Source organism: Geotrypetes seraphini, chromosome 1 (assembly GCF_902459505.1).
Source record: "Geotrypetes seraphini chromosome 1, aGeoSer1.1, whole genome shotgun sequence".
Classification (NCBI taxonomy): Eukaryota; Metazoa; Chordata; class Amphibia; order Gymnophiona; family Dermophiidae; genus Geotrypetes; species Geotrypetes seraphini.
Window position 1 is genome coordinate 417,563,875 of NC_047084.1, and position 12,879 is coordinate 417,576,753.

General features: G+C 39.9%; 1 protein-coding gene across 12 annotated transcripts in view; it reads right to left on the reverse strand.

Moving 5' to 3' along the window:
- PTPRD (protein tyrosine phosphatase receptor type D) overlaps nucleotides 1-12,879 on the reverse strand; it is a 1,247,124-nt gene that overhangs the window by 60,788 nt on the left and 1,173,457 nt on the right. For all 12 annotated transcript variants that reach the window (XM_033918844.1, XM_033918800.1, XM_033918751.1 and 9 more), the window contains 2 exons: nucleotides 12,173-12,458; nucleotides 6,742-6,920 (listed from right to left, as the gene is read on the reverse strand). In XM_033918844.1, the coding sequence (XP_033774735.1) occupies nucleotides 6,742-6,920; nucleotides 12,173-12,458 (465 nt within the window). The remainder of the gene's footprint in view (nucleotides 1-6,741; nucleotides 6,921-12,172; nucleotides 12,459-12,879) is intronic.

Below are 12,879 nucleotides of genomic sequence, written 5' to 3' on the forward strand. Positions count from 1 at the left end.
CTCTGGAGCCTTTCACCTCTTAACTTCATCCAATGTCCTCTCATTCCGGAGCTTCCTTTCAAATGAAAAAAACCCTCTCCTCATGCACAATTATGCCACTTAGGTATTTAAACACCTCTATTATATCTCCCCTGTCCCGCCTTCCCTCCAAAGTATACATAATGAGATCTTTAAGTCTGACCTCATATGCCTTATGATAAAGACCACCAATCATTTTAGTAGCCTTCTTCTGGACTGTCTCCATCCTGTTTATATCTTTTTGAAGGTGTAGTCTCCAGAATTGTACACAATATTCTAAATGAGGTCTCACAAGAGTCTTTATTTTCTATACCATTCTCCCAGGGGGACCTCAGAACGGTTTACATTAATTTATTCAAGTACTCAAGCATTTTCCCTGTTTGTTCTGGTGGGCTCACAATCAATCTAATGTACCTGGGGCAATGGGGGGATGAAGTGACTTGCCCAGAGTCACAAGGAGTAGCGTGGGTTTGAACCCACAACCTCAGGGTGCTGAGGCTGTAGCTTTAACCACTGCGCCACACGTTCCCCCTTACATAGGGGCATTAGTACCTCCTTTCTTCCTCCTGGTCATACCTCTCCCTATGCACTCCTAGCATCCTTCTAGTTTTTGCCACCACCTTTTCAACCTGTTTGGCCACCTTAAGATCATAACATACTTTCACACCTAAGTCCCATTTATCATTCACACACAAAAGTTTTTAAGTTTCAGGATTTTTTTTTTACATTAAAGTTGGATCCAGGGGTCTTCTCTGGATCTGACTTTTCAGCAATAAAGTTGGATACATAGATTCTCAGTAGTACTAGATCCAACTTTAACATTAAAAAAAATATCATAAAGGTAGCTAGGACAGACTGAGGGAGCAGTGGATCTGGAGCAAAGAAGGGCAAGTTGGAGCCCCATGTCAGAGACAGAAGAAGATCCAAAGCAGTGCATAAGTAAAAGCCGGGTACCCTGCTGACTTAACTGGATCCTGGAGGAGTTAAACAGTAGATTCAGCAGATCTGGATATCCAACTGTTGCCTATTTTCTCCATCCACATGTCTTTTCCCCTATCTTCCCTTCTCCTCCATCCAAGTGCTTCTCCTCCCTCTTTTTCCTTCCATTCCACTTTATCAATGTGCATCTCCTTCCTCTCTCTTCCTTTCCTCTTCATCCATGTGCACATTTTCCTTTTCTCTTTAGTTCCCTTCTCCATACATGTGCATATCTTCCTCTTTTCTTCCCTTCCTCCCCATCCCATATGCAGTATATCCCTTCTTCCCATCCATGTACAGCATTTCTCCCCTCCCACCTACCCATCCATCTAGCCTTACCAGCTCTCTCCATTCCCCTTCCTCCCACAGTTCAACATTGCCCCCTCTTATCCTTCCCCCATCCCAGGCAAGTCCAGCGTTTCTCCTCCTCTAACCTTCCATCTTCTGCTGCCTGACCCTGAGTCCAGAATCCATACAAGGCCCAGCACCAGCATTAACTTCAATAAAGAAAGAAACTTCGGGTCCACATGCTCAGGAATGCCCAGTTGGCTCCACCCACTTTGACATGTATGTGTAAGAAGGGCAGTACCAACAGGGCCTCACAAGAGGATAGACACGAAGGCTGTATGTCATTTAAGTTAGTGCCGGTGCTGGGCCTTGTATGGACTCTGGTCTCCGAGGCAGGCAGCGGGAAGGCAGCAGAGGGAGGAGGGCTCTTCATCACTTGAGTCAGTGCTGGTGTTGCCCGGACCATGGGTCCTTTAAGTTAAGAGGCAAATAGCATAATTTAAAGCCCTAATGCAACTTGATAACTTCTCCTTAAGTAACAAAAGACGAAGTCTGGTGAAAATGGGGATAACTGCTGCAAGATGTTCCATAGTGTGGCACTTGATGAACTCACACTGTTATACTGAGGAAACAAATTGGTTTAAGAGCAAGTCTGGAATTTATTTATTTATTTATTTTTTTGCACAGCTTGAAATGCAGATAAATGTTTAGTGCACTAGGCTTCCTAGTTGATTAGAAGACTAAAAATCCTTGTTTACTACAATATTGGTCTTATTCCATATTGAGTGTTGACCCCTGATGCAGGCAATTAGCTGAAAAACAGTATGTGTTGGGCCCATCAGTAACAAGAAGTTTGGTTGCCCCATACTTGAAGGCCCTGTGTGCTTTTTTTTTTTCTCTCTCTCTATGGTGTATTCTTTGACTCCCTGTCTTCATTGACGGGATGACATATGAAGCAATAAATGTAATAAGGTGTGTGTGTAGGGGGGGGAGAAGAGGGGGGAATGAGAGGATTTAGCTCAATATTTAGGGTAGTAAGCAATCAAAAGGAACCAAATTGAGTTGAGACTAGAACAACACAGGAATGAGAATAACTTTCTTGTGGGGATAAATAAAAGTTCTGGGACTTCAGATGAGAGGAGCAATTAAGGGATTGGTGAAAGGACATAAAGGGACATATTCTGTAAATGGCACTATAAGATATGTGGTAGTAGGCAGCCTACCACCACCTAACTTAATTGCTTTAATTGGTTTTATCAGCGCAGAAAATGACTGCGCCATTTAAAAATCAACTAAAAATCCATTTATAGGGTGGGCTAGGGATTTTTGTTTTTTCTCTTGTGGGTTATAAGATAACATAGGTGCTAGAAAAGTTGTGCAAATTTTTTTTTTGTTTGTTTAAGTATTAACTATCTTCTCTGTCTTTATTATATGGATTGTTTGGTGTTTACCTGGCGGTAAGAATCACATATTAGGGATTGGTTCCATTTTGTTACACCATGGTTTACTGAGGGTATTCTCTGCATTATGGGACTTTTATGTTTGTTTGTTTTATTTGGAGTATTTATTGATTGTGTCTTCTTGTTTTAAAATCTATATATATATAATCAGAGGTATGTATGTGTGTATGTGTGTGTGTATGTGTGTATGTGCCGCAATCACGCAAAAACGGCTTGACCGATTTGAACGAAACTTGGTATGCAGATCCCTCACTACCTGGGATGATATGTTCTGGGGGTCTCGCGGCCCACCTGCACACATGGGCGGAGCTACAAACAGAAAATCAGATTTCACCCATTCATGTCAATGGAAAAAATGTAAAAAGCTGCCAACGCAAAAACGGCTTGCCCGATTTGAACGAAACTTGGTATGCAGATCCCTCACTACCTGGGGTGATATGTTCTGGGGGTCTCGCGGCCCATCTGCACACGTGGGCGGAGCTACAAACAGAAAATCAGATTTCACCCATTCATGTCAATGGAAAAAATGTAAAAAGCTGCCAACGCAAAAACGGCTTGCCCGATTTGAACGAAACTTGGTATGCTGATCCCTCACTACCTGGGGTGATATGTTCTGTGGGTCTCGTGGCCCACCTGCACACGTGGGCAGAGCTACAAACAGAAAATCTGATTTCACCCATTCAAGTCAATGGAAAAAATGTAAAAAGCTGTGGGACCGATTTGAACGAAACTTGGTATGCAGATCCCTCACTACCTGGGGTGATATGTTCTGGGGGGTCTCGCGGCCCACCTGCACACATGGGCGGAGCTACAAACAGAAAATCTGATTTCACCCATTCAAGTCAATGGGAAAAATGTAAAAAGCTGTGGGACCGATTTGAACGAAACTTGATATGCAGATCCCTCACTACCTGGGGTGATATGTTCTGGGGGTCTCGCGGCCCACCTGCACATGTGGGCGGAGCTACAAACATAAAATCATATTTCACCCATTCATGTCAATGGAAAAAATGTAAAAAGCTGTGGGATCTCCAGTTATTTTACTTAGCAACCTTGACCCAGCAAAACTTTGCAATGGCACAAGGCTTTGTGTAAAGAGGTTACTGTCCAATGTAATTGAAGCGACTATCTTAACCAGAAAGGGACAAGGTGAAACCGTATTTATCCCGCGGATACCACTTATTCCAACAGATCTTCCTTTTCAGTTTAAGAGATTGCAAATTCCAGTGAGACTTGCTTTCTCTATCACAATCCACAAATCACAAGGACAGACTATTACATACTGTAGAGTGGATTTAAGATCCCCCTGTTTTTCCCATGGACAACTCTATGTTGCTTGCTCAAGGGTGGGTTCACCCAAGAATGTATATGTTCTTGCTCTTGGAGGTGAAACTAAAAATGTTGTTTATAATCAAGTTTTGTGTTAGTTGTATTGTATTCATTTTGTCAAATATTTCACATTATTATTTGAATATTGTACTTTTTATAAAGCTGTAAAAAAATAATTTCTTTCACCACTATAAAGTATCTTTATTTGAATCCATTTACAGTGTTATTGCTATAATTAAATACCCGTGCAACGCCGGGGCATCAGCTAGTGTATTATATGACTGTTATTGTATAGGACGATTGTTGGTTCCTATGTATAATGTAAATCTGTTGGTTGTATTTATAAGTATTATATAATAAAATTTATTGAACAAAAAAAATGTTAATAAAAACTTATTTGACCCCCCCCAAAAAAAATTCCATTTAAAAATGTAAGTGCTGGCAAGCACCTACTTCAATAGGCGCTGGAATCTCGGCTACTTCATGGCACCTAAGGTCAAAGTAAGCATAGTTATGGCCAGAAATGACAGGCACTGTTAGGCATGGATTCTCCATCAAACTTAGGCACTGGTAATGTAGGTCTTTAGAAACCCTGGCCTACACTGACGTTGCCTAAGTTTAACATAAGCTGCGATTCTGGTAATGGCACCTACAAATGATTGAAATGTAGCTAGCACCATTTTTGGAGGTGCCGTTTCAAGAATCTGGGCCAGAGTGCATTTTGATGAGAACTGTAGTGGATGGAATTCCTCGCGTATGAGAAAAGACTAAAACGATTAGGGCTCTTCAGCTTGGAAAAGAGACAACTGAGGGGAGATATGATTGAAGTCTACAAAATCCTGAGCGGAGTAGAACGAGTACAAGTGGATCGATTTTTCACTCTGTCAAAAATTACAAAAATTAGGGAACACTCGATGAAGTTACAGAGAAATACTTTTAAAACCAATGGGAGGAATTTTTTTTTCACTCAGAGAATAGTTAAGCTCTGGAATGCGTTGCCAGAGGATGTGGTAAGAGCGGAGAGTGTAGCTGGTTTTAAGAAAGGTTTGGACAAGTTTCTGGAGGAAAAGTCCATAGCCTACTATTGAGAAAGACATGAGGGAAGCCACTGCTTGCCCTGTATTGGTAGCATGGAATATTGCTACACCTTTGGTTTTGGCCAGGTACTAGTGACCTGGATTAGCCACTGTGAGAATGGGCTACTGGGCTTGATGGACCATTGGTCTGACCAGTAAGGCTAGTCTTATGTTCTTATATTTATTTATTTGTTAGAAATACTATAAAAAAAATGTTTTTATTGTGCAAAATAAGAAAAATTACAAAAAAATATTGACATTTGTCATCACATACATTTCTTTTTATTGAGTGGGGGTAATTGTTAAGGCGTGGTAAACATTGGGATTTTACCATGCATTAATTCTACATGAGAGTTATTAATTTGCTATATATGAATAACACTGCTTTCAATCAATTTCTCAAGCAGCATCATTCAAACTGCCTGAGAGCACTGGGATGCAAAACCGTGCTGACTACGACTAGGGGTTGCTGGTGCTATCTTGAGCCTAGTGCTTCAAGGGGCAAAGGTGACTGGAGATCAATTCTTCCCTTACCCCCACTAGACAACAGGGATTACTAAAGAAGGGCCTGGGGAGGGGAGGGCCAAAGGAGGGTTTGGGTGCTTTGGGTGATTGAGAGCAGGAACTTCAGAGCATGAAGTAGTGTCTTTGGGGGGAGGGGGCAGGTTGTCATAAGAAGGTATCGGCATTTGGCCAGACCCTTTAGGAAGCAGCCAGAAGCATCAGGCTGCAGGATGGATAAATACTTTTTGCAGGTGGTATTTTTCCCAAGAATAATACTACGTATGGTGTTTTATTTGCATAGTAATAAGCTGTTTTGCTTGCCTTGCTTGCAAAACATTATTATGTATCCCACAATATGTATATCATTACTCTGTATCCCACATTAGGTAATATTAAAATGCATTATGGTAATATGACACACTTTATCAAGGGTCTGCTTCGGTCACAATTTTTCAGAAATTTGATCCAATTAAATTAGGGACTCTATTGTGATTTAAGAAGGGTCTTACTTAAGATGAAGTACAGTAAGCGAGGGGCATCTATTATTAATAGCAAACACATTAAAAGCCCATTAACTCCGCTTAATCGAACAATGTCATGTATGCAATCTTTTTTTTTTTTTACCTTTAGAACTTTGTGATGTGAACTGCTTTGCTAATATTATGATATATGCCTTTATCATCATAATTTAAATTTTAATGCAGTCCTAATAGCTCAACCTTGTGTCGTATAAAGCACTTAAGAAACGCTTAGCCGTGCCACTTCATTTCATAACACTGACTGCTGCACAATCAATTAGGCTTATGATTTATGGAACCAAACAGCTTATTTATTAACTTTCAAGAGACAAATGGTGCCAGTGAAAGCTGAGAGCGGAATGTTTCAGATGAGCCGGGTTTGCCTCTTGCTGTATTACTACGTCCCAGCTAAACTTAATCTCGACTGCAAGACATCACTGAGCTTCATAGCATCACTTTCTCGGGATAGCTCACTACAGTACACATACTGACTGATGTACATAATTGCTGAATACACAACTCTACAGTAGGCTGTTATTGCTAAGATAACAACACCGCAACAATTATTACCTGTATCCATCAATAAAACTGGCATTGATATAGTCGGAGCCTTCTACGCCTCGAATCGGCTGTAAGCATACTCTTGTGGATTCATATGGCATAATATTAACAAGGCGATTTTTGAATTTATTACATGGAAGATTGGCACTGATGAATCTTGAAGTATGAGCTTTGGAGCTAGCAAGACGCTGTTCAAAAACAAAGAATAAGGCTGTTAAAAATGAATACAGATTTTCATACATATGGTTAGAATACCATATGTCTACCCCCTAGGCTTTCCCCTCAACTATTACTGAGTTGCTAAACTAGGTAATCTCATACTAAATTTACTCTCTTGAAACTTGCTTATTTGCTACAATTTTTCATTTGTCAAATAATTTTCTGATGCCATTTACATTAAAGACAATATGGGAGATCAGATAGAAACAATTAAATAGCTTAAAAGAATAAATGCACAAGAGATGGGCTTCTTTCAAATGGAAAGGGGGCTCTGGAATAAATTGTCAAAGGATGAACATAAAAAAGGATTAACTGTGGAGCAATCTAAGGAAATATTTATTTTAGCAAGGATATTGGTGAGGTAATGAGGCAAAGATGGCATTTGAATTTAAACATGAAGCATGCATAGAAGATCTCAGAGAGAGGACAGGATGTAGAACTTAGCAGAAAATGTGGCTGGGCAGATTACATTAGCTTTATGTTGTCTATCTGCCACTACTGTTTTATTTTAAATTTATGGTTTATTGAATGCTGTTGTAAACCACTTTGCAGCCTCCTTTGAGACAGGCAGTCTATAGGACAGAAAAGTAATGTTCCCTCTTTCTAAAGGCCTCTTCCATCAAACTGCGCTAGCAGTTTTTAGTGCAGAGAGCTGCGCTGAAGGGCCCACGCTGCTCCCGATGCTCATAGGAACTCTATGAGTGTGGGGAACAGCGCAGGCCATTCAGCGCGGCTCACAGCGCTACAAACTGCTAGCGCAGTTTGATAGAAGAGGCCCTCAGTTTCTTAGAAATAATCACAAAACACCAAATAGTTCCACCGAAATAAGAGGAAAAACTGAAAACAAAAAAAGAACTGTGGAAAAAATGTTCTTGATGTAAAAGATTTAATAACAAATATTCTTCACAAGTTAAAAGCGAGGCAATCAAAAATAAAGTGAAACCATATAACAAAAATAAGAGAAAAACACACCACAAAAAATCAAAACAAAACACCACTAAGATAAATGCTAAATGAAAGAAAAAGCCTACCCATCATAGGCAAAAAACTTTCATATATAAGCATAACATTTGGCACTCGCACCACTGCACTCTAATGCCTTATTTCAAATAAAACACCAAAACAGTCTCGTAATCATATTGGAAAATCTTGGCCGCAGCTTTATTTATTTAATAATAATTCAAATAACAATGCAATTCATTACATCCTTCTTCCCAGGTGTCCTCCAACTCTCCTCTTCCTCATCAGCTAGTCACGACCTAGCTGCTCTGTGTTATCAAATCACAGTAAATCGTGTTAATTCAAAGTATCTCATTTCGCAGGACCAGCGGTATCGCCTGGCCTTACAGCTGTCTGTGGCGGTGTCGCACACAGTTTCCAATCTGAACATATCTTATACACCCCTCCCCATACTATCGGCCATCTAGAAGGACCCCCCAATTTCCGCAAAAGCTGCAACTCCCCCCCCCCCTAGCCCACCCATTCCCCCACATCACCACATACTCCCCACTGAACCACCAATACTCACTCAAAAAACACCAACTGCAACAACAACCCTCCCATGTACCACAATACAAACACAAATAGGGTGGGAAGGGAGGACAAACTCAGACCTCTAACCAATCATTCCTTACTCCCAAAATCCCCCAACTCTCCCAAACCAAATTAAGTTTCAAGTTTATTAAAATTTTGATGTAAACGTAATATCAAATTTTCAATGCGTATAACAATGATAATTTTAGGGGACAGGATAAAACAAATTTATACCAATAAACATACAATTGATATACATACTAGATAGTGATATATAAGGAGAGAGGGGGTGAACTACAATTATTTAAGGAATAGAAAAACATTTAAGGGGAAACAACATCAGGGGGTAATTAAAAAATATTTTAAATAAAACTAGGTCTAAAAGTGAATAGGAGAGATTGTGACCTAGATACAGATCTGGTTAAATTTAATTGTTTGATCCTAAGATTGTTGATAGAAAAAGTTATCCAATCTATGACTCATACAAAACATAGAAGATGACGGCAGATAAGGGCCATAGCCCCTCAAGTCTGCCCACTCTACTGACCCACCCCCAAGTCTACTATCCTAGGGATCCCACTCCTGCATCTTTGTATAAGTGGCTTTTTAGTGTGTTTTTACATTTTTCTAAAAAGGTTTCAGCAGGTAGATAAATTGGTAGCTTGTTTCAAAGCTGGGGTGCTAGGATAGAAAAAATTGTAGCTCTTCTAGTGCCTATTATTTTCAAAGACGGAATGGTGAGCATTTTGAAATGGATAAAGTTTGTATTGGTTCCATATCTACATTAAAATTACTTTCAGAGCTAATGCTATCTCTAATTTTATTAACTTTGTTTACAAAGTAGTTTGCTAGATCTTGTGCTTTTGGTTTATCTTCTAATTCTGGGTTTTCTATTCTTTTTGGGGATCACCTCAGCACACAAACACCCACTTTCTTCTCCAGATCTCCCGCCCTCAACCAGCCAATCAACCATTTCTCCCTACACCCAATCCCCGCCTGCCCTTCCCTGGCAACAAACCTAGTCTACCATCCCACCAATCACCCATCTTTTTACCTTGTCACACATGCATGCCAATCTTCCCTAACAAATTCTCACTTCTCTCTCTCTCCCCCCCCCCCAAACACTTCAAATCTATCCAGTTTGTGGGCTCAGCCAAAGTTATTAGCCCACAGATAATATCCGTGAGCTTCCCTTATTTCAAAATGATGTGGAAAAAAGTCAGTGAAAATACTTCTACTGACTACAATTACATGCAGGTTTAAATCACAAGGTGGGCCAATGATCATTTTATGGCATAACTACTGCTGCCTCAGGAATGCAACAATCTGATACAGGGACCAGCTGTTGAGCAGTAAACTCTGCTTCTCCTTGTGATTTAAACCTGCATGCAATACTTGCAATTGTAGTCGGTAGAAGTATTTTCAATGACTTTTTTCCACATCATTTTGAAATAATGCTTATACAGTAAAACCTTGAATTGCAAGTAACTTGGTTTGCAAGTGTTTTGCAAGACAAGCAAAACATTTAACTTGATATACAAGTAATGTCTTGCAATAGAAGTACATACAGTATACACACGTCACATCATCACAACTGAGCCGATGGTTCTTCTCTCTCTGACACTGCAGGAATGTAGTGACTGTTCTAAATGAGCGAGGTCTTGAAATACAAGTACGTAGAGTAATTTGTATTAAAGTTTGTGGGTTGTGGAACAAATCGTCTGAGTTTCCATTATTTCCTATGGGGAAATTTGCTTTGATATATGAGTGCTTTGGATTACAAGCATGCTTCTGGAACAAATTATGCTTGCAAAAACAAGGTTTTACTGTATATGAAAGTTTTTTGCCTACGACGGGGAGGTGGTAGGGTCTTGTGACTCACCTGATACTGAGGCTTTTTCTTTCATTTAGCATTTATCTTAGTGGTGTTTTGTTTTGATTTTTTGTGGAGTGTTTTTCTCCTCAGTATTTAATATTTTTGTGAAGCCATATAACACACAGCAAAGTGATATGGTGCGGACTGACATGATCCATGTTTCAGTTGTAAATAACCTTCTTCTGGGGTCAACATAAGAACATAAGCAATGTCTCTGCTGGGTCAGACCTGAGGTCCATCTTGCCCAGCAGTCCGCTCACGCAGCAGCCCTACAGGTCCAGGACCTGAGCAGTAATCCTCTATTTATACCCTTCTATTCCCTTTTCCAGCAGGAAATTGTCCAATCCTTTCTTAAATCCCAGTACTGTACTCTATACCACAGAGTTTAAATATGCAATGATGCATCCAAAAATGTGTGAGTAAAATCGCTGAGCGCTCACGAACCGTGTCAGGTCCTGTGAGTAAAATCGCTGAGTGCTCACGGACCTTGTCGGGTCCGCACCACAACTCTTTGCTGTGTGCTGTATGGTTTTACTTCATTTCTGACTGCATCGCTTTAACTTGTGAAGCATATTTGTTATTAACTCTTTTACATCAAGAACATTGTTTCCACAGTTCTTGTTTTGTTTTAAAACTATACTGTTGTAATGTTTGCTTTTGTCAAATTGTAACGGTGATACTTTGAATGGTTTGTATGTTTAGTCAAAAACTAATAAAATTTATACATAAAAAAAGAACTACTGTATTTTTCGCTCCATAAGACGCACTTTTTCCACCCCCCAAAAGGGGGTGGAAATAAGGGTGCTTCTTAAGGAGCAAATGTAAAAAAAAACCCAAAAAAGACCCATACCTCCTTTTGGCGTCCCGGCGGTCCAGCGTGCTTTCCATGCTCCTGCCTGGGTTCCGCTGCTCTCTTCCGACAGCGTCAGCGGTACAGCGGTGCAGGCACATGCTTTTTCCGTGCCTGCGCGGTCCCTCCCTGCGCTCTGAATGGCTGCCTGTCAGTTCTCGTGGGTGCCAGAAATATAGGCCAGGGTTCTCCATGCCTACTGTACCTTTGATGTGAAACGCACTTTAGACCACCTAAAGCCACTTCCAGCATTACCCACACCCACAGTGACATTAGGTGGCCTAAAGCCCCTATGGAGGCACAATTATGCTGCATATTGAAGCCTTGAAACTCAGTTAAAAATGTCATTTAAACAGTGGTTTGTTTTTTTTTTTTACTGAGCTTGGGTGATTACCGCCATTTAAAATATGGTTGCCGGTTGGATTAATCTGGGCCTTAACTTGTAGAACATTATGAGCTATGTGCAGATCTGCACCAGTTAGGTACATATTTTTGCTGTTATGCTAGTATTGCTTTACACAGTAGAATAGGCTTCTGCCAAGCGTTCGCTGGGTCCCTATTCATATGTCTGTTTTAAAGGAACAAAAACTGATGAGTTTCGATATTCCTACATTTGTGTGAAAATGAGAAGAGAAGCAATGTGGATGAAATCAAATGGCTTCCCTAGAGAAACAGAATATCTTCAAGCCTCTTGATAATTAAGGACCGCTTTATTTTGGTTGAGTAAATTACTAGAGCAGATTTGTCTGTATTTCTAACTCTAGGAAAGAATGTGAGGTCAATGCAACTACTTAAATCCTCATTTTTAACAACAAAGCTGACAGATGCACAAGGCAGGAAAAAAAATCATTTAGTAAACAAGCTGTTTGGAACCTGATCTATTAGAAGCATGGGAGAGAACCATCGCCAAAATACCTCCTTAACACAGATTGAGAGGTTTTATTGGTGAATTATTTAGATACCTTAAATTCCAGCTCCATTCCTGTGACATTCTCTCCAGACTCTATCTGTGTCAGCTTCTGAATATATGCATACAGGTTTCTGGCTGGCACTTCGGTATTTCCACATGTCACTGCTTCGAGCAGTGCATCATGGATAAAAATGTATTGGTCCTCTGTCTGAACCATGTAATTCCTCTGAGCTCTCATTAGAGTTACATGACCATAAATATCTACAGTTTTTTCATGTTTTATTCTCTCCAACATGGCATCTATCACAATGAAGCAGCCAGTCCTGCCGACTCCAGCACTGTAACAGAAGATAAAAAAAATACAAGATACCAATTAACAGATAGAGTAGTGTCAGTATTCATCCATATGGTCAATGTATAATTTGACATGACTAATTTACATGGTTTCAAATTATATTATTTAATCAAACCTCACCTTTCGATCAGATCTCACAAGTAGTATAACTGAGTTTCTATAAACTTAAGATGATCTATTTGATCCAAAATTTTTTTACTATGTCAGCCCTTTGAGTCATTTGTCAACTCAGCTAGATTATTGTATTGCTGCATATAGTGGCATCCAATTAGCTGAGCTGAAGCGGCTACAAATAGTCCAAAATATGTCAGTGAAACAGTTGACCAATTCTAGGAAATATGATCATGATACTGAGCATTAGCTTCCAAATAGGCAAATAATCTACTTTAAAATGCTGTATTTGA